Source organism: Stegostoma tigrinum, chromosome X (genome assembly GCF_030684315.1).
Source record: "Stegostoma tigrinum isolate sSteTig4 chromosome X, sSteTig4.hap1, whole genome shotgun sequence".
NCBI lineage: Eukaryota > Metazoa > Chordata > Chondrichthyes > Orectolobiformes > Stegostomatidae > Stegostoma > Stegostoma tigrinum.
In genome coordinates this window covers 5310077-5334463 of record NC_081404.1, presented here as the reverse complement: position 1 = coordinate 5334463, position 24387 = coordinate 5310077, and the positions used below count along the sequence as shown (strand labels likewise).

Sequence of the window (24387 nt, the reverse complement as noted above, 5' to 3'; positions counted from 1 at the left end):
TACTTTGCCACTGATCTGGCTGTCAAGGATGTTTTCTTTGCAAAATCTTCTGTGAGGAGTATTGGCTAGAAGTGACGTTGAGCACTTGTAGATGAATCGTGCTTCATTAGACAGCTGAGCAATTTCCTGGGAGAGCTCAATGCTTATTTCTCAGATGGCGGTTCGCTCTCTCACTGATTTTCAAAAACCCTCTCCTTTTCATCTCTGGATGGCATATCAGTTTGCAAGCAATAGTTTTGGCTCAATGTTGTAAAAACCGTCAGATTCATATTCAGTTAGCTTGCAATCGCTAAGTGCTTGATTCAAATTATTTGGCTCTGCACAGATATTATTTTTTCCTGTCTCAATCTCGAAGTGTGAAAAAACACCACTTCTGAAAGGAACAAAACACTCAAAATACCAGTGAAACATTCCAATCATTTGATGGACAATGTTTTCTAATCATATATCATCAGACATAAGAATATATACTGCCTACAATAATTCGTGGAAATATTACGATTATTCATGTACTGAAAGATACTTTCAAGTAAACTGTAGATATTATACAGGAAGAAGTTTTTTATTTCAAATTCTCTGGTGAGATGCAGGCATGGCTGGCTGTTTCATCATGTCTTGCCCATCTCTATTGGCCCTTGTGTAGGTGATGGTGAGCTGCCTTCTGAACCACGTCAGCTCATGTGCTGCAAGTTTGACCCACAATGCTGTCAGGTAGGGGTATTCATAAACTGGCACTGGTTTGTGTGGCCAGATTGCTAAAAGAGCCATCTCTGAGATAGCAGGAACTGCAGATGCTGGAGAATCTGAGATAACAATGTGTCGAGCTGCTTGAACACAGCAGGCCAAGCAGCATCAGAGGATCAGGAAGGCTGATGTTTCGTGCCAAGGCCCTTCTTCAGAAAAGAAAGGTCTAGGCCCAAAACGTCACCCTTCCTGCTCCTCTGATGCTGCTTCGCCTGCTGTGTTCATCCAGCTCTACACCTTGTTATTCCTGTTCTGTGCTATCTGCTAGCAAGTGAATCTTTGATTGACTCCAATGCCGGAACCTGCTGCAAATTTTCATCTTTACTTGATGAGCTTTACAATAGCACCTTTGCAAATACGTTCCAGAAAGCAAAGTGCAGCGTATCGTGGAGATCACCTTTGTCTGCTGCACAGGTTTCCTCCTTAATGAACTCAGCTAAATATGATCTCTCATTCGCAGAAACATGCAGACTGTACCTCATGACCTTGCACTTATTGAGAAAGCTCAACCAAGTTGTTGAGACACGATTTTCGAAGCACAAAGCCATGTTGACTGTCCCTGATCAGTCTTTGCCTTTCCAAACACATTTAGATCCCATCTCTCAGAGTCGCCTCCAATAACTTATCCGCCACGTTGACATTCTCACTGATCTTTAGTTCCTTAGCTTTACCTTACCACCTTTCTCAAAGAAAGGCACCGCATTCGCCAACCCTGCCAGTACTTGGACACCCCAGTCAACACCGCTGTAATGCTGTTTGCCAAAGCTATCTCATGTCCCTTTTTGGCCCTCATGATTTCCCTCTTGACTACACCAGTGCCAGCTTACCAAATGTTTACAATTCACAGAAATGAGTCACAGGGACTTATGGAAGCCATGGTGTCAAATTTGTGAACAAACACAAAGATAGTACAGTAACTAATTTGGAAAGAGTACAGAGGAGTTTACAAAACTATGTAGACTTCTACCTGTGTGGACAAGAAGGTGGCAACAGGAATGTAATAAAGGATTACGTTAAGTTGTCCATTTTGGCAGAAAAAATAACAATAAAGTTTATTACATCGTGGGAGCTTTCACAGCTCTGAGATGCAGAGAAATCTTGGAGTTATTGTGCATGAATCAAAGCAATTGTTTGCTGACACAGAGGTAAAAAGAAACTTGAAAAGCAAATAAAATAATGCAATTAATCATGTAAATAATTGAGGTAAAAAGGAGTAAATGCTTCTATAATACAGGGAAATGGAGTGTGCAGTACTGCACACATTGAGGATGAATGTCAGTGAACTAGAGAAATACCTAGAAGACATAGCATATGTAAGAAAGAAAGCATATCTAAGGACAGTCTTGGCTTCCCTGTGCTGGCATTTAGAAGAGAAAGAAGTGACTTAATTGAAAGATGTAAGATCTTGAAGGATTTTAACAGGCTTGGCAGGGAGAAAATATTTTCTCTCATGGGTGAATACGGAATTGAAGGTCACTGTTTGAAAACCAGTGTGGCCCATGTAGAACAGAGATCGCACAAATGAAGTTCTCTCATGGGATCATGTGTCCTTAAACTTCACTTCCTGAAAAGGTGTGGAAGAACAGTCCTTGAATATTTTCAGATGGGAACTTATTTTTCATTAAACAAGAAAATGAGCAGGAATGTACATTTGATGCTTCCATCAGATCAACCATGGTGCATTTAATTTTGGAGTAATTCCATCGAGGCTGAGTTGCCTACTTCTGTTCCAAATGATTGTCCTTTTGGCTTGCAAAAGTGAAAGGACTTGGTCTGCACTTTGACCCTGCTGGGTCCTCGCGGATCTTGACAGCTTTGATGACGCAGTCCCAGCCTGTTTTAGGACTAGGGTTAGTATATTTCAAACAGAAATGAGGAGAAGTTACTTCTCTCAAAGGAGGATGAATCTGTGGAAATAGCTCCTCCAGGTTGCTGGGGATTGAAGTCAGTTTAAGGAGGAGACAGAAGGACTGGTGATTAGGAATGGATTGAAAGATTTTGCGCGCGGACAGCAAAGTGGAGTTGCGGCAAGATATGATCAACCATGATTGCATTAAACGGCAGAGCAAGCTCGAGAGGCTTAATGGTTTACCCTGCAAAACATTACAATCCTCTCATGGAAGGTAGACTGGCTTTGGGGACAGTTTAGAGAAGGTCCCCTTGGCTGATCCCGGGATTGGGAGAACTGTCTGATGAGGAGAGGTCAGATGAGGAGATGCTGGGCCTGTACTCAATGGTGTTAAGTAAAATAGGAAGCGATCTGATTGAAACATATTCAGTTCTCACTTTTTTTCTTTATTAATGAGATGAAATATTGACATAACTGGATATTTCAGCACACACTTTACCTGGTCTCTGAACTTCGATTGAGTGACCCCATAAATAAAAGTGTTTGTGCAGCAACTTAAATCTCGCATCATCCATCCGACTTGCTTAAAGATATATTCCGATTCATTGTAATCCCTCTGGGGATCGATTCCTAAAATGGTATAATATAAGAATTCTATGACATGCACAGACCACAGGAGGATGAAACTGCCGGATATGGTGAAGAGTAAAATCATAGATTTCCTTCGGCTCTCCATCTCTGGGTCACTGCTACTCTCTCCTTTGCTCTGACCCCGCAGTCTCTTCCGGATCTGACTGGCCAGTAAAATGTGCCTGACCGTCAGAGCATTGAGCAACAGAATTAAAGCGAATGGGAGCAAAGGGGTTAAAACTGTAACAAACCAATCAAATCCCACCCATCCAGGATCGTTATAATAGCTGGCTTTTGCAGCACAGAACCATGGCACATTGTCGATTATCACCATGCTTTCGTACGTAAAGTACCAGGGGACATTTTTGAAGCAGAGCAGAGTAGATGTTACTACTAGAACCACAGCTGCATTTCTCGCAGTGCAGTATTTTGATTTCAGTTTCTGGCAACAAATTGCCACAAATCGATCAGAGGAAAATGTGACAGTGAACCAGACAGAGCAATCTGTTGCTGCAGACACCAGGGCAGAATTAATACTACACAAAGGGGTGATGTCCAGGAATGATCCTGGGAAATAATAATAACTGATTCGCCACAAGATGACAGAAGTGATAATGACCAGAAGATCTGCAGTTGCCATGGCCACCAGGTATTGAGTAGTACATGCAGAGAGACCACACTTTCCACGAGACAGGATTATAATTCCTAGTAGGTTAACTGTAACAAATGGAAAAGGATTAAGAGGCTAAGAATTAATGGTCAGTCATTGTTAGTGCTTGGTTCAAACTGAATGGATAGAACATTACAATCTGAAACTTGTCTGTTGGCTTGTGGTGAGTTGAAAATAATGTAAAACAAATTGCAATCTTGACCCAATCCACTTGCAGTCCTGGGTTGACAGGGTTAAGCAAGCAGATTGAATATTCATTTGCTGCCAGAGGCAGGGGAGCCATTTATCCCCCATGCCCCATCTTTAGATGTTGAACGAAGTATCAGCACACTTCCAAATAATTTGAGAAGCCCAGGTTCACATCTCTATTCAATGATCAATCGGAGGTAGGGAGAAGCCCAGAAGAAACTGGGGATTCCAGATTTGCAGAGGGCTGCAATGTAGGACTAACGTGAGCAGAAATGTTTTTCTCAGGTACAGTCGCATAGTGATGGAGTCATACAGCACAGAAACAGACCCTTAGGTCAAACTCGCCCATGCTGGCCAGCATTCCGAAACTGAATGAGTTCTATTTGCCTGGATGTGGTCCATTTCCCTCTCAACCTTTCCCATCCATGTACCCATCTCAATGCCTTTTAAGTGTTCTCATTATACCAGCCTCTATCACTTCCTCTGGCAGCTCATTCCAAACATGTATCATCCTCTGGTGAACAAGTTGACTCTCAGGTTTCTTTAAAATCTCACTTGTGCCACCTTAAACCTGTGCCCTCTAGTTTTGGACTGCATAATCCTGGGGTCAAAAAATAGTCATTTCCTATTCATCTTATCTGTGCCCTTTGTTATTTTATAAACCTCTCTCAGGCTACACTCAGACTTTGATGCTACAGGGAAAAACAAAGTCCGAGCCTTTTCGACTGCTAGTTACGACTTAGAGACACAAGTTTGATAACATCCATGGAAATCTTTTCATGTACCCTTTCCAGTTTAATAACATCCTTCCCATCGCAGGGCGACGAGAATTGTGTGCACTACTCCAAATGTGGCTTTCTCAATGTTTTTTTTTCAGCAACAACTCATGTGCTCAATGCACTGACCAATGAAGGGAAGTATGCCAATTCACCCTCTCTTAATCACCCTGTCGATCTTTGATGCCACTTGCAAGGAGCTTATGTACCTTCGCCCTTTTATCCCTTATTTTGAGGTCACTGCCCAGGGCACCAGCATTAGCTGGATGATTCCAGTCCTGTTTTGACTTACAAAAATGGAGCACCTCGCATTTACCTCAATTAAACTACATATGGCAACCCTCTGCCCACTGGCCCAGTTAATCAAGGTCCCTTTCTGCTCTTGGATCACCCTTTTCACTTTCTACTCTCCCACCAATGTCTATGAATCTTGAGAATTATCTAATCCAGCCATTTGAGGACACTGAGTCTTCCAGCACATTTCAGGCAGACTCTTTCTTTATTATCAATGGTGTGAAAGCTAACATGGCCTCTCAGCATGAAAGGTATTGAATAAATTAATCAGCAAGACTGTACTAACTGGCATGGCAGACTTGAATGAATAGCCGATTCCTCTTCCCATGTGCTGATGTTCCTCAAGCAAGCTGTAAATCATGGCACTTGGCCAATCTGATTTCTTTTCCATTAGAAACTTACTTCCTTATTGTTTTCTTTTGCTATCTGATTCCAGAAAGAAAAGAAATCCTATTTCATAATTTTGTGACATTCATTTCTTTAAATCTTCCATTGTAATATTCAAGGCAGCTGTTTAATGAACTGTTCAAAGAGCATCATTGTATTTTGAAACTGTGTGGAAGGAGAGCAGTGTCACCCATCTGCTCATCAATAATGTTCAGAACTTCATTAGAAGACTAAACAGCAGACAGTATTATGCTTATGCTTAAAGCAGGAGATAGAAGAGTTCTGAAGAACCATCGATAAGCCAACTAAACAAGATAATAATCGAATGAAGACGGCATTTGATAGGTTGGGCATGGATGACAAATTTCCCTGTGCAGAAATGGCAGTTGTCACAGGGTAGAGATTTAAGGTAACGAGTAGAATGGTTAGAGGGCATGATGGAAAAACATTTTCATCCAGAAGGTGGTTCTGCCGCTCTCTCCCATGGGATTTCCATTTGAACCTTTCCTTGCAAAATCTCTCTTTTGGTTGGAGACCCTGCAGCCCTCAGAACTCAATATCGACTTTCATTTTATTTGAACCAGTTCACCTCCTTTCATGGTCTTTACCCCAGCCCCCACGTCTCAAGCTTTGTGATCACATGGACTACTTTCAGCACTGCTAACTCATTTTCACCTCATCATTAACCTCATTGCCAGGTTTCCTCCTTCCTTGTCTTTCTGTCAACCATCCGTTTGTCTGATTAACTGCTGTTCTTACTTTCTGGGCTCTGGCTCCACCTATCTCCTCACTCCTTCCCATCAGTTCCCTTTCAGGATCATACATACCACCTTTATCTTGCTACTGTCAGTTCTGAAGTAGGTTCACTGGACACAAAACATGAAGTTTGTTGATGTCTGTACAGATACTTCCAGAGCTGTCTACTTTCATGTCAGTTTTCCAGCATCTGCAGCTGATTTTTTCATTCATCTAGATGGTGTTGGGTATCTGAATGCCGCTGCCACGTTTGGTCACTGAGGTGGAAAAAACTGAAGCAGTTACAAGGGTTATGGTAATTTCCCGGCAGAGTGGTAACCTGCAAGGTTACGTTGGAAGCAGCGAGAATGTGGTATTAAAATGGGGTGTCAGTTGAATGGCCACTGACTGAATTGTCCCTTGATTCTGGTTCTATGGAACCATAATTGACATGCGAAAAATGTTACTCCTCGGATCCTTTTTAAATCTTTCCCCTCTCACCTTAAACCAGTGCCTTCTCATTCCATACCCTCAGAGGAAAGCCTTGGCTCATTACCTGATCCATACTTCTCAGGATTTTGTCAGCCCCTCAGCCTCCAGGATTCCAGAAATAAAGTGAGCAGCCTATTCAGCCTCTCCATAAAACTCAAAACCTTCAGCTCCAGCAGCGTCATTGAAAATCTTTTCTGCACTCTCTCAACTACAGCAACATGTTGAATGGCAGGAACTCGAACAGTACTGATGTGCAGATGATCTTGGGTTTCAAATTTGTAGCTGAAAATGGTCAGACAAGTACATAGGGTGGTAAAAACGGCATGTGGCATGCTTGCCTTTACTGGTTGAGGCATTGAGTGGAAGAGTCAGGATGTTATGTTGCAACATCGTAAGACCGTGGCTAGGCTTCTCATAAAGTGTTGCATTCAATTCTGGTCGCCACATTACACCAAGGATCTGGAAAGGATGCAGAAGGCCTTTGTCAAAATGCTGCTTTGATGTGAGGTATGAGTGATACAGAGAGCGGTCTCTTCTTCTCCCAGAGCAAGAATTGAAAAGAAATTTTAAACAAAAAAAAACTTACCTACAGGGACAAAAATAAACGAAGATGATCAACACTGTCGCTGTGAATTGAGACGGGAATTTATGACAAAAATAAGAATGATTTGTTACAGTAAATAATGTGAGACGACTGTGTATGCCATTGGATGGATATACCTGTATTAGAAGCGCACTTCCACGTGTTGTAAAAGCTAGGATGAGCGAGTTGTCCTGTCATGAACATTTCTTCAGAAGGTTAATTTTGCATCTGCAGAAGTCTAGAAATCTAAGATTTGAATAGATTTCAACACAGAAGAGTTTATAGAGTCGCGACAGGTTGACTACCAAGAGAACATTCCATATGGGAGGATAGTATCGAAGGAGAGGTAAATATTTCAAAATAATTGGTGGCTCAGTTTAAGGAGGGAAGAGGCGACATTTTATTAAAATTAAAGGTGGCCATCAGTCTTTGATAGTCTTGTCCTGAAATGCCTGTGGAGGGAGAATCTTTGAATATTGTTTAAAGTAGAGGGGGATGAATTCTTGGTCAGCACAGAAATGAAGGATTTTCAGGGGTTGGTGGATTTAAGGTTCAAATCAGTTCAGCCATGACGGTAGTCAATGGAGGGGCAGATTTGAAGGGAGTAAGCCTTCTCTTGAATCGAATTGGTAAGTTCATCTGTAAGCTCGTACAAACTTGTACACTGCACATGGTAAGAACAGTAATCACAACAGAGCTTAATATATCATTTTTAACAGACCAGAACGCTTACAAAATACTTGGACAAAATGAATATCTGATTGAGTGCGAGCATTTGTTTCAGGTTATGATTTGAGCAGGGTGTCAAATCCAAGCAAAGTTTCATTTCTCTTTCAGTTCTCAAAGCCTGGGGCCATTCATTCAATGGCGAAGAACATTTAATGATCATCCAAGAACCTTAGTAGTGCAAGCCCCTGGTGTTTCTGCTTTCAATACATTCATCATATTACACTTGAAAAAATCTGAAACATTGAGAAATCAAATCTAGCAGCTCAGCTCAAAATTAAACCTGGCTAATACCAATAATATTCAGTCATGAACCACAGTGTCTCAGGATTATGTTCCAATATGAGTAGTCAGCAATCCAGAAACTGGAATGCCTTTTAAGTCATTTCTTTGTCGAGTAAGAAGACGTACTTATAGAAAGGATAAAACAAAGAATGGTATATGGTAATGATCTGAAACAGAAACAGAAATTGCTGCAGTATCTCAGCTGGTCTGGTTACATTTGTGAAGTGAGAAACAGAGTTCACTTTCTGAACCCAATGACCCTTCTTCAGAAAGGACAACAGTTGGAAAACGTGCAGTGCCGAAGACAGGGGATGTGGGAGGGGGTTCAAATGAGTCAGCGGGTAGGTGGACGCAGAGCCCACAGAGAGAAAGAGAGAGAGAGAGAATGGAAGAAAGTTAGACAGGCAAAGGGTGGATGATCATAAGCCACATCAATCACTTCCATGCTGAAGGACAAGGGCAGCAAATACACGAGCAAACCATTCCCTTCAAATTCCCCTGCACGCCACTCACCAATCTGACATGGAAACAGATTGCTGTTCCTTCAATGTCACTGGGTCAAAATCCTGGAATAAAATCCCTGAGGGCATTGTTAGTCTTCCTTCAGCACATGGGCTGCAGATGACTCAAGAAAGCAGCTCACCACCATCTTCTCAAGGCCGGCTGTGGACGGGTAATAAATGCCAGACCAGCCAGTGATTGCCAGGTCCGATGAAGGAATAAAGCCACGGGAGTCGGAATGCTGATCTTGGGGCATAATGAGGCCGTAAAAATAGGTTGGCTATTATAAAAACAGACCATGTCATGACACAGCCTGGGTAGGGTGGGTAAAGGACATGGAAAAAGGCGCTCAGGGTTTAATATTATTGTCTAAATATTCAAGGCTTCAGGGTTCTGAGGCAGAAAATGTGATTCTGTTCTTCCAGCTATCACTGATCTTGACCGGAGGACTGCAGCATACCCGAGGCATTGATGTTGGCCAGGGAACACAGTGGTGTCTTGGAATGGCAGGCAAACAGAAACTCAGTGTCATTCATACAGCAACAACATTCGTGTTCATTAAGAAGTGGATGTGAATGTTGTAACAGTGCTCATTGTGACTGAAAAGCTAGTGATGACATGATAACTGTTCCTTTTGGAATAGTTCAATAGAAAACCAAGAAATTTCGACTTATAACCAATGGATGATCTCAATATTAAAGCAATTCTTAATATATTGTGCTGATAAAATACAATGGTAACTCAAAGTTACCATTGTATTTTATACAATCGACTTGATTGTCAGCATCGATCCACCTTCGTTCATTTGAGCGAGTGATATGCTTCCAATACAATTCCGCACAAACAGAAATTTCATTAATTTATCATGATGTGAATCAAATCTCTGGCTCCTATGCATAACTTTCTCAGATACACACAGAGGATTGTTCACAGCTGGGGATAGTAGAATCAAACTGGATAGTAATTTTGTGACTTTCCGTCAATGTAATTGTGTCATTTTCATCTCTATTTTGGTGAGCATCAGGCCCTTATCTAACATTCTCAGTTGAAAAGTGAAAGCAGAGAGCATCGCACAAGCAATTTACACAAACACAGTGCCTTGAGTGACTCACCAGGAACACCAATAACAGCAAGAACCAGATAATAAAATTTCTGAATGTGCTCAATCGGCCGATGCATTTCCACGTTTACTGACCAGTCCCTTTGTGCTGCAATCGCTGAGTTGATACTCTGAGTCCGACTTGGAGGTAACACAGTCTGACAGCTTTTATTGTCTGTCCTGTGGGTCACCCGAGGAACTGTGGGACTTAAACGTCAACCAGATTTTCTTTAGCTCCCACTTGAACAGATTACACCAGGGAGTTAACTCCCTGTTGAAATGTAATGTATTCAACACCAAGGCCCAATTGCGCAAGCCAGATCACAGTAAATATGTAAGAAAAAAAGTAGAGGCAGCATTTTGTCATGTGTAGTGCTCTCCACGTGCAAGACATCAATCCCTCTCTGCAGACTTCACACACAAGAAATAATGGCCCCACAGCTGGCAGAGACATCAGCACTGATACAGACTCTCCGACCAATACTGAGAACCCAACCCATACTCACTGGTGTAGTCGATTGGGCTTCTTCAAGTGTACAGAGTCTCCACCTGATGCAGACCTGCCAATAATAAAGAACTTTTCACAGATAAAGGCCCTCAAATTGATGCATATCGTCTAACCAAAACCATAAATATATTATATATATATATATGTCTGTGTGTGTGTGTGTGTGTGTGTGTGTGTGTGTGTGTAATGTATAAAAGCAAAAATTACTCAAGGCCTAATCAAGAGAAAAGTTTGAGAGTAAAAGAGAAACTTGGCAAAAGATACGAAAATAGAGAAAGGACCGGATTCTCCAGACATTTTAAAAAAGAAATGGGGTCTCTGAGTTAACAGAGTAACTGTTAGTCCGACAGGAAATGAGTCTCGGGAATTCATAATCCAGGATAAAGAGATGGCAGAGGAATTAAACAGATACTTTGCATCAGTTTTCGGGAGAAAGATTACAAGCAGCGTGCTGGAAACAGCTGTAAATCAGCAATTGATAGGAAGGAACTCAAGAAAATCGGAACCACCAGGGAAGTATTGATGAGGAAATTGTTGGAAGTGCGACTTGATAATTCCACGGGTCCCGACAGGTTTCATCCAATACTTTTAAAATAAGTCAATAGTAAGATAGTTGTGTGTTTGTTTTAATTTCCAAACTACATTAGGTTAAGGTAGAGTTCATTTACAATAGAAAATAGCGAGTGTAACTCTTTTGTTCAAAGGTGATACATTGAATCAACCGATTAATGCCGTTTGTCCGTTTACAGCCAGGCCTTGTTTAAACAGTAAACCTGGGAGGTTGAAAGGAACTTCCGTAAGAAATGAAACAATCAATTCACGACTTTTGTGGCAGGCTGTCGTCTGCTGGATGTTACACATCGTAATATATAAGACTCTGTTATCGGCAGACAACAAGAAGATGTGCTTGCACTGAACTTTACTCGGCTCAACAGAATAGATGCCAATCAATCTCTGTTTCTTTTCTGAGGAAAGACTAAAGTGACATTGAGAGCAGTCCAGAGACGGTTCACTTGCTTTTTCCAGGGTGTGAAGGCACGAGATTGCTGATGCTGCCTGGGCGCAGTTGGTTGGATGATTGGTGTGTACTTCCGGATTGATACAAACAGCGTGGATTCCATTATTGCACGAGTTGAGTTTGCATTTCCATTCATTCTTTATTTATTTGAAATGAAGCTTCCATCTCCTCACAGTCACACCTCACCTCAGGTGTGGTAACCCCACAGGTGAAGCAGTCATTATGGGGCATTTTATCTGCAATTGGAAGCAATTCAGTATCGCTTGTTGGCCCAATTGAAAGCTGGTGAGCACTGCGAATGCACCGTGCCAGAAACCCTGTTTCAGTTCCAGCCTTGGGCGATGCCTGTGTGGAGTTTGCACATTCTCCTCGTGTTTACTTGGGTTTCCTCTGTTCATTTCTTTTTGCTTAAAATGAAGGCCTTCCCATCTCAACCTCACTTGCGCCTGAGGCACGGGGACCCCTCAGGGGGAGCAGTCCTCTCCAGTGACAGTGACTGGATCTTTTGACCAATACATTCCATGTATTGAAACGTTATGTTCGGGGTCTAATTCGATTGGTCAATGTACCAGGTTTGAAGCAACATCCACTTTATTATTACACAATATGTTAGACACCAACAAAGGAAAGAAGAATTGGAATAACTTACCTCTGTCGGAAAATCTGACAGAATGATACATTATTTAAATCCTCAAACCCATCCGTTCCATTGCAGTAACATTCCATAAACTCACCCTTGGCCGAAACACATTCGGTGAAATAAATTGTCTCACATGCATTTCTATAGTCCTGGGCTGCAGAGAGTGAATGATCTTACAGAGATAGGGAGGTTTGCAGGGATTGAAAAATGATACGGAGATGGGTCGGGCTGCAGAGAGTGAATGATGTAACAGAGAGAGGGAGGGCTGCAGTGAATGAGTGATGTTGCAGAGACAGGGAGATCTGAAGGAAGTTAATGATGTTAAGGGGATAGGGAGGATTGCAGGATATTACAGAGATGGGGAGGGCTGCAGTTACTGAGTGATATTACAGAGATGGGGAGGGCGGCAGTGAATCAATGATGTTTCAGAGAACGGGAGGACTGCTTTGAATGATGTCACAGACTGAGGATGTGCTGCACTGACTGACTGATGTAACAGAGATAGGAAGGGCGGCAGTGAGGGACAGATGTTATAAAGATAGGAAGGGCTGCAGTGAGGGACAGATGTTATAAAGCTAGGAAGGGCTGCAGTGAGGGACTGATGTTATACAGATAGGAAGGGTTGCAGTGAGGCACTGATGTTATAAAGATAGGAAGGGCTGCAGTGAGGGACTGATGTTACAAAGATAGGAAGGGCTGCATTGAGGGACTGATGTTATAATGATAGGAACGGCTGCAGTGAGGGACTGATGTTATAAAGATAGGAAGGGCTGCAGTGAGGCACTGATGTTATAAAGATAGGAAGGGCTGCAGTGAGGGACTGATGTTATATAGATCGGAAGGGCTGCGGTGAGGCACTGATGTTATAAAGATAGGAAGGGCTGCAGTGAGGCACTGATGTTATAACGATAGGGAGGACTGCAGTGAGGGACTGATGTTATAAAGATAGGGAGGCTGCAGTGAGGGACTGATGTTATAAAGATAGGGAGGGCTGCAGTGAGGGAACGATGTTAAGAGAACAGAGAGTTCTGCAGTGAGTAAATGATGTTACTGAGATGGGGAGGGCTGCAGTGAGTAAATAATTTTACGGATATAGGGAGGGCTGCAGTGAGACACTGATGTTATAAAGATAGGGAGGGCTGCAGTGAGGGGCCGATGTTAAGAGAACAGAGAGTTCTGCAGTGAGCAAATGATGTTACTGAGATAGGGAGGGCTGCAGTGACTAAATAATTTTCCGGATATTGGGAGGGCTGCAGTGAGGCACTGATGTTATAAAGATTGGGAGGGCTGCAGTGAGGGGCCGATGTTAAGAGAACAGAGAGTTCTGCAGTGAGTAAATGATGTTCCTGAGATGGGGAGGGCTGCAGTGAGTAAATAATTTTACGGATATAGGGAGGGGTGCAGTGACTTAATACTATATAAGAGAGAGGGTGGGATATCTGGACTGACCGATGTGACAGAGATAAGCAGGGCTGCAGTTAGTGAGTGATGTTACAGAGATAGAGAGCACTGCAGTGACTAAATGGTGATACAGAGTAAGGGAGGGCTGCTGCGACTGAATAATGTTGCAGAACTCCCTATTCTTGTAACATCATTCCGTCACTGTAGCCCTCCTTATCTCTGGAGCATCATTCATTCACTCTCGTCCTCTCTATCTCTGTCACATCATTCAGCCACCGCAAACCGTCCTGACACTGTAACATCATTCACTCAGTATAGCCTTTCTTAACTCTGTCACTTCATTCAGCCACTGGGCAGTCACTATCTCTGGAATATCACTTACTCAACTGCCTATCTGTGTAATAGCACTCACTTCCTGCAATCCTACCGATCTCTGTAACATGATTCACTCACTGCAGCTCGACCTGTCTCTGTAACATTGCTTCACTACAGCACCCCCTAATCCTGCAAAATCTATCAGTCACTGGACCATCACTACCTCTGGAATATTATTTAATCCCTGCAGCACTCTCCATCTCCATGACATAATTCAGTCTCTGCAGCCAAAGCTATCTCGAAAACACAGTACAGTCACTGCAGCCCTCCCCATCTCTGTAATGTCATTATATCACTGCTGCTCACCCCAACGTCATAACTCACAGTACACCTCCCTGTCTCTGTAACAGCATTCCGTCACTGAAGTCCTCGCTATTTCTATAGCATCGGTCAGTCACTGGAGACAGACCTCTCAGTGTAATATTACTCAGTCGAAATCTGCGCCTTCCCTTTCTCTGCTAAATCATTTGCTAATTGCAGGTCTGCCAAATTCTGAAATATCATTCACTCAAGTGCAGTCCTCCTTACATCTTTACAATGTTTCAGTCACTGCAGTTCTCCCTGTCTCGGCAATATCATGCAATGACTGCCCCTGCAGTGATTGTAGGATATGAAAGAGATAGTTTTGACTACAGTGATGAAAGATGTTACAGAGATAGGAAGGTCTGCAGTGGGTAAATGATGTTACAGAGATAGGACGGCCTTCAGTGGGTAAAGGATGTTACAGAGACAGGAAGTTCTGCAGTGGGTAAATGATTTGACAGAGATAGGAAGGTCTGCAGTGGGTAAATGATGTTAAAGAAACGCGAAGCTCTGCACTTCGTAAACGATGTAACAGAAGTGGCTTTGTCTGCAGTGGGTAAATGATTTCACAGATATCGGGATGTCTGAACTGAGTGAATGATCTTCCAGATATGGTAGACCTGCAGTGACGCAGTGACGTTCCAGAGAGAGGGAGGACTGTGTCACGGAATGTCATGACAGAAATAGGGGCAATCACTGTGACCGAATGATATTGCAGAGACAGGGAGAGCTGCCGAAAATGAAGGATGATACTTGTATAGGGAGGACTGCATCGACTGAATGAGACAGTGAGGCCTTCAGTGACTGAATCATGTTACAGAGATCGGGTGGCCTGTAGTGAGTGAATGATGACACATAGTAGGAAGGGCTGCAGTGAATGACCGATGTTTCCGCCATCGGGACAGGTGCAGTGACTGGCTGTTGTTACAGAGACGGGTTCGGTCGCAGAGACTGAATGATGTTACAAAGATAGGGGTGTGGGCTTTGACTGAATAATGTTACAGAGAGAGGGTGGGCTGCAGTGACTGACCGATGTTCCAGGGAGAGGGCAGGAAGTGAATGACGGCACAGAGATAGTGATGTCCCACTGAGTGAATGATGTTACAGAGATAGAGAAGGCTGAATTGACTCTTTTAGACGTTTCAGGGACAGGGGAGTGAATGATCTGATCGATAGAGGGAGGTCTGCATTGACTAAATGATGTGGCTGAAGTAGAGGAGTGTACATTAAAACACAGTGTTAAGGGGATTTGTAGGGACGCAGTGTGTGAACGATATTACAGAGACTGGGAGGCTGCCGTGACAGTATGATGCTCTGGAAATTAGTTTGGCTGCAGTGACTTAATGATGTTATAGAGATAGTGAGTGTTACAGAGGATCCAATGATATGACAGAGATAGTGACGGCCCAGTGACTGAATGAGTTTGCAGATTTCTGGAGGGCTGCAGTGAGTGACTGATGTTACAGTGATAGGGAGGCCTGCGGTGGATGAAAGACGGTGCAGAGATAGCGAGGACTGCAGGAAATAAATGATGTTACAGAGATAAGAATTGCCGGAAGTCACTGATATTACAGAGATCTGGAGAGCTGCAGTGAATGAGCGATATTACCGATGTTGGGAGGGCTCATGTGACTGAATGATCTGACAGATATAGGGAGGGCTGACGTAATTGAATGCTGTTCTAGAGATAGGAAGGCTGGGATGAGTGAGAGATGTGACAGAGATAGCAAGGATTTCAGGAAGTTACAAATGTTTCAGAGCTAGGGAGGATTGCAGGAAGTGAATAATATCGCAGAAATCGGGAGGGCTGCAGGGTGAATGATGTTACAGAGACAGATGGCTTTCAACGACGGAAGCAAATGTTGGGGGCGGGGGAACTGCAGTGAGTGAACACTGTTACAGAGATAAGGAGGTCAGCAATGACTGAATGATGTTGCAGAGATTGGGATGCCTGCAGTGAGTGAAGGATGTTTCAGAGATAGCGAGCACCTGCAGGAACGAAATGATGTCACAGAGATAAGAGTTGCAGAAAGTGACTGATATTACAGAGACAGGAAGAGCAGCACTGACTGATGTGTGTTATCATGAGCGGGAGAGCTTCCAGAGGTGAAGGAAGTTGCAGATACAGGGAGGACAGCAGTAAGTGAACGACGTTACAGAAAGAGCAAGAGCTGCAGTGAGTGAATGATGTTGCTGAGACTCGGACAGTTGCAGTAAATGAATGATGTCAGAGAGATAGAAATGGCTTCAGTTAATGAATAGTGTTATATTGATATGAAGAGCTGGTTGAGTGAATAACTTTATGGAGAAAGGGAGGGCTGCAGTGACTGAATGATATGACAGAAATAGAGAGGGCTACATTGGTTCAGTGCTGTGAAAAAGATTTGGAGAGCTGCAGTTTGAGAATGATATTATGGCGATAGGGAGCGCTGTATTGAGTGCATTGTGCTTCAGAGACAGGAAGGCCGCAGTGACTCTACAATGTTCTGGAGACAGGTTTGACTGCAGTGACTGAATGATCCTAGATCGGTAGAGAGTGCTGCCAGCATTAAATGACATTTCAGAGATAGTGAGGGCCCAGTGGCTGAAAGTTTTTGCAGAGTGAGGGAGGGGTTCAGTGATTGAATGATGTTACACTTATAGTGAGGATTGCAGGAAGTGAATGATATCACAGAGAAAGCAAGGGCTGCAGTGTTTGAATGTATCACAGATAAAACAAGGGCTGCAGTGTGTGAATGATGTTTCAGCGATAGGCAGGGCTGCCGTGAGTTAAATATGCGACAGAAATGGGAACGTCTGCAATGATTGAATGATGAAACAGAGTTTGGGAGAGCTGCAGTGACTGAATGATATTACAGAGACATGCAATGCTGCAATGACTGCATGATGTGACAGAGAAGAGAGACGTCCAGTGAGTGAGTGATGTTACAGACATCGAGAGGGCTGCAGTTAGTGAATGATGTGACAGGTATGGGGAGGGCTACATTGACTGAATGATGTGACATAGGTTGGGAGGGCTGCTTTGACTGAATAATTTTACACAGATTGGGAGGTCTGCAGTGACTGGGTAATGATGCAGAGTTGGGGAGGGCTGCATTGTGTGAATGATATTCCAGAGATTGAGAGGTCTGGAGTGACTGAATGATGATGCAGACTTTGGGAGGGCTGCATTGTGTAAAAGATATTACAGAGATTGGGAGGTCTGCAGTGATTGGATGATATTTTCGAGATCGAGACCGCTGCAGGGATTAAATGAAATTCCAGAGATAGTGAGTGCCCAGCGGTTGGATGATTTTGCAGACTGAGGGAGGGCTACATTGAGTGAATGATTTTAAAGAGATATGGAGGCCATCTGTTCCCGAATTGTGTTGCAACGATATGCAGAGAGAGGGAGGGAGTCAATTAAATTTTATTATGTTGCAGAAAATATCATTTCCGTTGTTTTGCCATTTTCTTTCATGAGTTTTTCTTGGAAATGGTATCAGATCACAGTCAGATATTGGCCATCTGTAAGTATTTAAAATGTAAGATGGCTTGTGTATGAGTGTATCTTGATTTCCAGCCATCATGTCTGTGACTCATTCCTTCATTCATTGAAGTATTTTCCTGGCGATGTGTTGCACATTAACATGAGGCACTTTGAGGCACTTTGTCAAAATCCATCTGATAATCGATATACACCACATCCTCTGCTTCACCCCACAAACTCTGCCAGGAACATATTCTGCAGATATACTCAGATCTCCCCTTCACAATTCCCTGCTGCCTCGACTGAATCAGAGGTTTTCCTACTTGCCAAATAATCGTTGGGTTTGTAATAAATCGATCACCTTCCCGATTTCCGAGGTCGGGTTCACAGATATGCATTTTAAATTGTTGTACTCCGCCTTGTCAAAACAAGACTGCAGTTTTGGTAAAACACCAAACAGCAGTCCGCATTGTGACATTAATATTTTGAGTTGTGATAATCAATGCATCCGCTATCTATGCCCACATCTCTTTCAACATCCTCAGACAAAGGCTAGCTTGACCCCTCAATGCATTAACTTTCAGCCTCTTGAAGTTTTCCAATACGACTTCTCTACATTGTTGAATTCCTTTCAGTTCCACACTTTCACTGGATCATTGAATCTTGCCTTTTTTCAGGAACGCTTCCTGCGTCTTCCACTGTTCAGACAGTCGCAAGGACTTGTTTTCCTTCTCTGCCGTTTCTTTCATTCCTGTTATTTCCGTTTCTGTCTCTTCATGGAATTGACTGACAATAGTGTTCCTTGATCTATTTTGCTGACCATTGCGGGATCATCAGCGAACATCCTTTCCTCTGATATCATGGATGATACACTGTAAATGGTTGGGCCTGGTTCACTCACCTGTGGAAATCCTGCAGAGATGTCCTGGAGCTGGGTTACACACCCTCTTCGTCACATACGACCATCTTCCATTGTCTTCCACAACGCTTCAAATAGAGGAGATATTGTCCCCAAATTGCATTGACTCCTGTTCTGCGTTGGGCCATTGTTCTGCAAATAGCCAAATGCCTCGGTGGTGTCAAGGTCAGTCATTTTTACCTTTTCTACACTGTTTGTAATTTTGTGATGATGAGAGGAAAACATTCCCTGACAATCTTACTTAAAGTATTCTCACAGATTGGCACTTACCCACCACACTGCCTTTGCCTTTCTAAGAATAATATCCTCTTCCTGATGTGAGAAAAGAATCAGACCAACGTAGGAGGACATTTCCTGTGAATTCTGCCTCGTGCCCTGCTCCGGAGGACACTCTGTGACGCTGTTCATTCCCCATTTCTTCATCCGACCGATTGCTCTTGATGCAGTAACCTTTTGTATCACTAAAAACGTGCTGTTCAATGCTGTCTCTTGTTTGTAGGAACCTTTTATTATTAGTGCATCCATTTCATCATCGCTAATATTAGACATATTTGCTCCTACAGAACCTTTCTATTCCGTCATTCATTCAGCAATCACTATTATCTATTACCCTTCACATGATGTGGAATTACCATTTGTTTTATTGATGATTACAGTGAATAATTTGCGAATAAGGAATCATCAAGGTGTTTGTGACTTTTTCTCCGAACTTGGAGAGTGTTGCTAGGTAAATAAATGTGTTTGTGCAGCAGCTTACATCCCGGAGCATACTTGCAACACACAGGAATATATCTTCAGAAGTGCGATTCAATATCAGGGCGAAAGCATTAAAATAATTCAAAAGGTAACAAAACCAAAGAAGGATGAAACTACCTGATATCACGAAGAGTAAAATGATGGACTTTCTGCCGCTCTCCATTTCTGTGTAACAATGTTCCTGCCTCTTGCTTTGATCCTTCAGTCACTTCTGGGCCCGACTGGCCACAAAAATGCGTCTGACTGTCAGAGTTTTTGTCAGCGAATTAAAACAGATGGGTTCATTGGAGTTAAGACCTTTTCAAACATCTTTTATCCTATCCATATGGAATTTTCATAGTATTCTTCAGTATTCGAGCAGGACCACTCGAAATTGTTATAGGTTCTGAAAATTTCGTACCTGAAGTAAGTGGGAATATTTTTGAAACAAAGCAGAGTGCCTGTTGTTTCCAGAGCGGCTGCTGCAGTTTTCTTGGTGCAATATTTGGTTTTCAACTTCTGGCAACAAATGGCAACAAATGGATCAGAGGAAAACGTGACAGTGATCCAAACTGAACAATCTGTTGCTGCATCACCAGGACAAAGTTAATACTACACAAAGGGGTGATGTTCAGGAATGATCCTGGGAATTAACAAGAACTGATGCACCACAAGATGACAGAGTGATAGTGAGCAGCAGATCTGCAGGTGCCATGCCCACCAGGTCTTGATCAGTACATGCAGAGATACCACACTTTCTGCGGCACAGGATTATAATTCCTCACAGGTTAACTGTAACAAATAGAAAAGGGTTAAGAGGCTGAACATTAATGGTCAGTCATTGTCAGTGCTTGCAGAGTTAGGGTGGGCTACATTGTTAGAGACCGCACTTTCAATGAGACAGGATCTCAGTCTCGGTATCACAGGTTTGTGTTCCGATATGGGTTCGTTAGCAATCCAGAAAACAGAATGCCTTCAAAGTCATTATACAGAAGTGAGAAGATGCACTCATAGAGAGGATAAAATAAAGGAAGACAGGTGTTGACGATCTGAAACAGAAACAGAAATTGCTGGAATATCTCAACAGGTCGAGAGCATCAGTGAAGTGAGAAACAGAGTTCACTTTCTGTTCACAGTGACCCTTATTCAGAAAGGACAGCAGTTGGAAATTGTGGAGTGTGGAGGACAGGGGGTGTGGCGTTCAAAGGAGTCAGCAGATATGGAGAGGCAGAGCCCACAGAGAGAGAGAGAGAGAGAGAGCGAGAGTGAAAAAAGTTAGACACACAAGGAGTGGTTGAGAGTAAGCCGCATTAATTGCTCCCATCCAGAACGATAAGGGAATCAGATTCATGAGAAACCATTCCCTGCAAATTCACCTCCCACCCACTCACCATCCAGATGTGGAAACATATAGCTGTTCCTTCAATGTCATTGGATCAAAATCCGAGAATGCCCTTTCTGAGGGCATGGTGAGTCTACATTCAGCACATGGAATGCAGTGGATCAAGAAGGCAGCTCCCCGACACCTTCTGAAGGAGAACTACGGATGGGTGTTAAATACGGGACCACGCTGTGATTGCCAGGTCCTATGTGGTAAAAAGGCCAGCAAGGAGGAAAGCTGATCTTGGAGATAATGAGTAGGTGAGAGTAGTTTGGCTGTGCTGAAAGCAGCCCATATCATGAAAGGGCCCAATATGTGGATGTGGGCAAAGGAGATGGGAGAATGCACTCAGGGTCTAATATTACCCATCTCAATATTGAAGGCTTTGGGGTTCCCAAGCAGAAAATATTATTCTGTTCTTCCAGCTCACGCTGAGCCTGACTGGAGCACTGCAGCAAGCCCAGGACACCGATGTTGACCAGCGAACACAGTGGTGCATTGAAGTGGCAGGCGACCTGAAACCTGGTGCCATTCCAAGAGAAAGAAGTTCGTAAAGAAGTAAATTTGAATGGTGGAACAGTGCTCCATTGTGATCAAAATGTCAGTGGCTACTTAATAACTTCAGGGGTGCCGAAATCTTACTGTTCTTGCCGCTGCTCTTTTAATCCCGAAACCCAGATAAAGTGCTGGGGACGTGGATCGAATCCCAAAGCGGCAGGTGGTGGGATTTGAAGTTTACTTTTGAAACAGCTGGAAGTAATAATCTCATGATGACCATGAATCCATTGCCGATAGTTGAGGGAAAATAAAACCATCTGGTTCACTGATGTCATTCAGGGAAGGAAGCTGCCATCCTTACCTGGTCTAGCAAATGTATGAGTCCAGACCCAAAGCAATGTGGTTGACTCTTGACTGCCCTCTGGGCAAATAGGGATGTCCAATTCATGCTGCCTGGCCGACGACACCTTCACACCGTTAATGCAGAAAGTTCATCAGCAAAACAAGGAATTTCGGTTCATTACCAATGTATGATTCCGATAGCAAAGCTATTTTTAAGATATTGTGCGGCTAAAACACAACAGGAGAGCAATTGAATGGATATTTAGGTAACAAAAAAGACTAGATGTTAATATTGATCGAACTTAGTTTGTTCCAGCGAGTGCCGTGCATCCAGTACAATGCTGCACTGACTGATGCTTCCAGTAATTTATCATGATGAGGATCGACACCTTGGCTCCTATACATAACTTCCTCGGGTGCAAAAAGAGGATCGCCCACAACCGAGGGAGTAGGATTAAACTGCAAGGTAATTTCATGACTTTTCCGTCAATACAATTGTATCAGTCATTTTCTATCTGTATTTTGGTGAGCATCAGGCCTACATCTACTGTTAGTTGTGAAATGAAAGCAGAGAGCGTCTCGCGAGAGATTTACACATACACAGTGCCTAGAGTGACTCACTGGGAACATCAACAACAGGAACAACCATGTAATAAAGTTTCTGAACATGCTTAAACAGATGATACATTTCCACCATGTACTGACCAGTTCCTTCCTGCTGAAGACACTCACTGAGTTAATGCCCCGAGTCCGACATGGAGCTTACACAGTCTGACAGCTTAAATTGTTTATCCTGTGGGTCACCTGAGGAACTGTGGGACTTCTAACTCAGTCCATTCGAACAGATGGCAGCAGTGAGTTCATTCCCTGTTCAAATATAATGCATTCAACACGAATGGGAGGCAATTAAATATCTCGCGCTGTTCTAAATGCAAACGGGTGGCTCAGTGGCTAACACTGCTGTTGCCCATCACCATGAACTCTGTTTCGATTCCAGACGAGGGTACGTTCTGTGTGCGTGTGCCCCATTTGTTTCTGTTTGCTTAAAGTGGAGGCTCGACAGTTTTACCCTCACCCCTCGCCTGAGGCACGGGATACCCTCAAGTGAAGCAGTCCTCTCGGCTGACAGTGACTGTGTCTTTTAAGTGACATATTTCATGAACAGACCATCAGATGTTGTGCCCAAAAGCACTTCTTGATGCTCAGCAGCCCATGCGAAAACCCTTTTCAGGCAGAAGGCAGTGATACTGTGCACTAAATTGTCTCTCAAGGCATCTTTTCACCCGTATCTCTATTATTTCCAACGATGCAAACTAGAGTTTAATGTTCATGACTGAGGCTCCTTGGAGGCCCCAGCTGTCGGACATGATCAGCAATGGCCCCCATTCACTGCCGTCCGCTTTCCCCATGGGTTGTCCTTTTCTCTGAGGCATCAGTGCCGCCTGCTGACGCTATTAAGCCGTTCCGTGACATGTATCACTTGGAGATCTGAAATCATTGCAGTCAGCACCATATGCTTCTCTTAAAATGACGCGGAAATAAACATCACTCTAGTTATCTGATTTTCCTCTTATTTTTAAAAGCAAATGTAAGACGTTGTGAACCGGTGCAGTTTGATTGGTCAGACGACCAGGGTTTGAAGCAAAACACACTTTATTCATCCAATATAGCTAAAACACAAACAAAAGAACGAAGAATTGGGATAACTTAAATCTATCAGAAAACCTCACAGCATCATACAGTATTTAAGCCCTGAACAACATCTGTTCCAATATCATAACATCCCATTAACACATTCAATTAAAAAGATTGTCTCACATGCATTTCCGCAGTCCAGGAGGAAAGAACATCAAGGGAAAACTCTGAGAAAGCAAGAACTCAAGCATTTCCTTTTAATTCTTTTTTTTTCATTCACAGGAGATGGGCGTTATATGCTCACGCCAAAGAACAAACCACATTGCTGTGGATCTGGAGTCAAATGTGGGCCAGACGAGGTAAGGATAGCAGTTTCGTTCCCTGAAGGACATTAGAGAACCACACCCTTGTTTTCTCGCCATCATTCGACATTTTAATCCAGACATATATTCAAAACTAATTCCTGTATCTGCTCTTCAGCTGCATTTGGTGGTTTATCGCTCAGTGAGGACAACAGGATGCCCTGCACGTCAGCGGCTACAATTGCTGCAGCGGGGACAGATGTGTGGCAGCTTCGAAACCGTCTCAGTGACTGAACATTAAATTAAAATCATGGTTCTCGGCGAGCTTGAACCCATCCTGTCATACTGCTTCTGTTGTTCCAACTTGGGAAAAAAAATCATCAGAGCCTCGCAAGCTGTTTATTTCATTTTCACCGAGGCGCGCCTGTCTCAAACGCTGCTCAAAATAAAAACCAAATAGACATCCTCAAGTCTTCATTCTGTCACTGAATCTTCACAACAAGCCCGTGAGAGTGAGGTTCCTAAGTTTACTTGCCTGGATGGGTGACACAATCTGAGACAATTATGGCTGTTTGACTGACACCACAGAGAATCATCGAAGCCCCGCTGTATGGAAACAGGACCTTCGGCCCACTGAGTCCACACGGAACATCAGAGCATCACACCCAGACCCATCCCCTGGTATCCCACCTAATCTACACATCCCTGAGCACGATGAGCAATTTAGCAATGCCAATTTACCTGACCTGCAGTTTGTTTGACATCAAATCGGCAGGTATCCACTCCATTCAGAAATGGAGCTCAGTTGTGGCAGGGTGCACCATTTATGAGCTGTACTGTAGTGATTTGCAAGGCTTCTCACTCAGTCCAGACCCATGACCCTTCTATCTGGAAGTACCAG

At 43.2% G+C, this 24387-nt stretch overlaps 1 protein-coding gene across 1 annotated transcript; it reads right to left on the bottom strand.

Annotated features, from left to right (window-relative positions):
* Positions 1-3014: 3014 nt before the first annotated feature.
* On the bottom strand, positions 3015-10088 carry LOC132207538 (probable G-protein coupled receptor 139). Its single transcript, XM_059643462.1, has 2 exons — positions 9974-10088; positions 3015-3940 (listed from the first exon to the last, which is right to left on the bottom strand). Exons 1-2 carry the CDS (start codon positions 10038-10040, stop codon positions 3027-3029), a joined length of 981 nt encoding a protein of 326 aa, XP_059499445.1. The 5' UTR covers positions 10041-10088; the 3' UTR covers positions 3015-3026.
* Positions 10089-24387: the final 14299 nt, after the last annotated feature.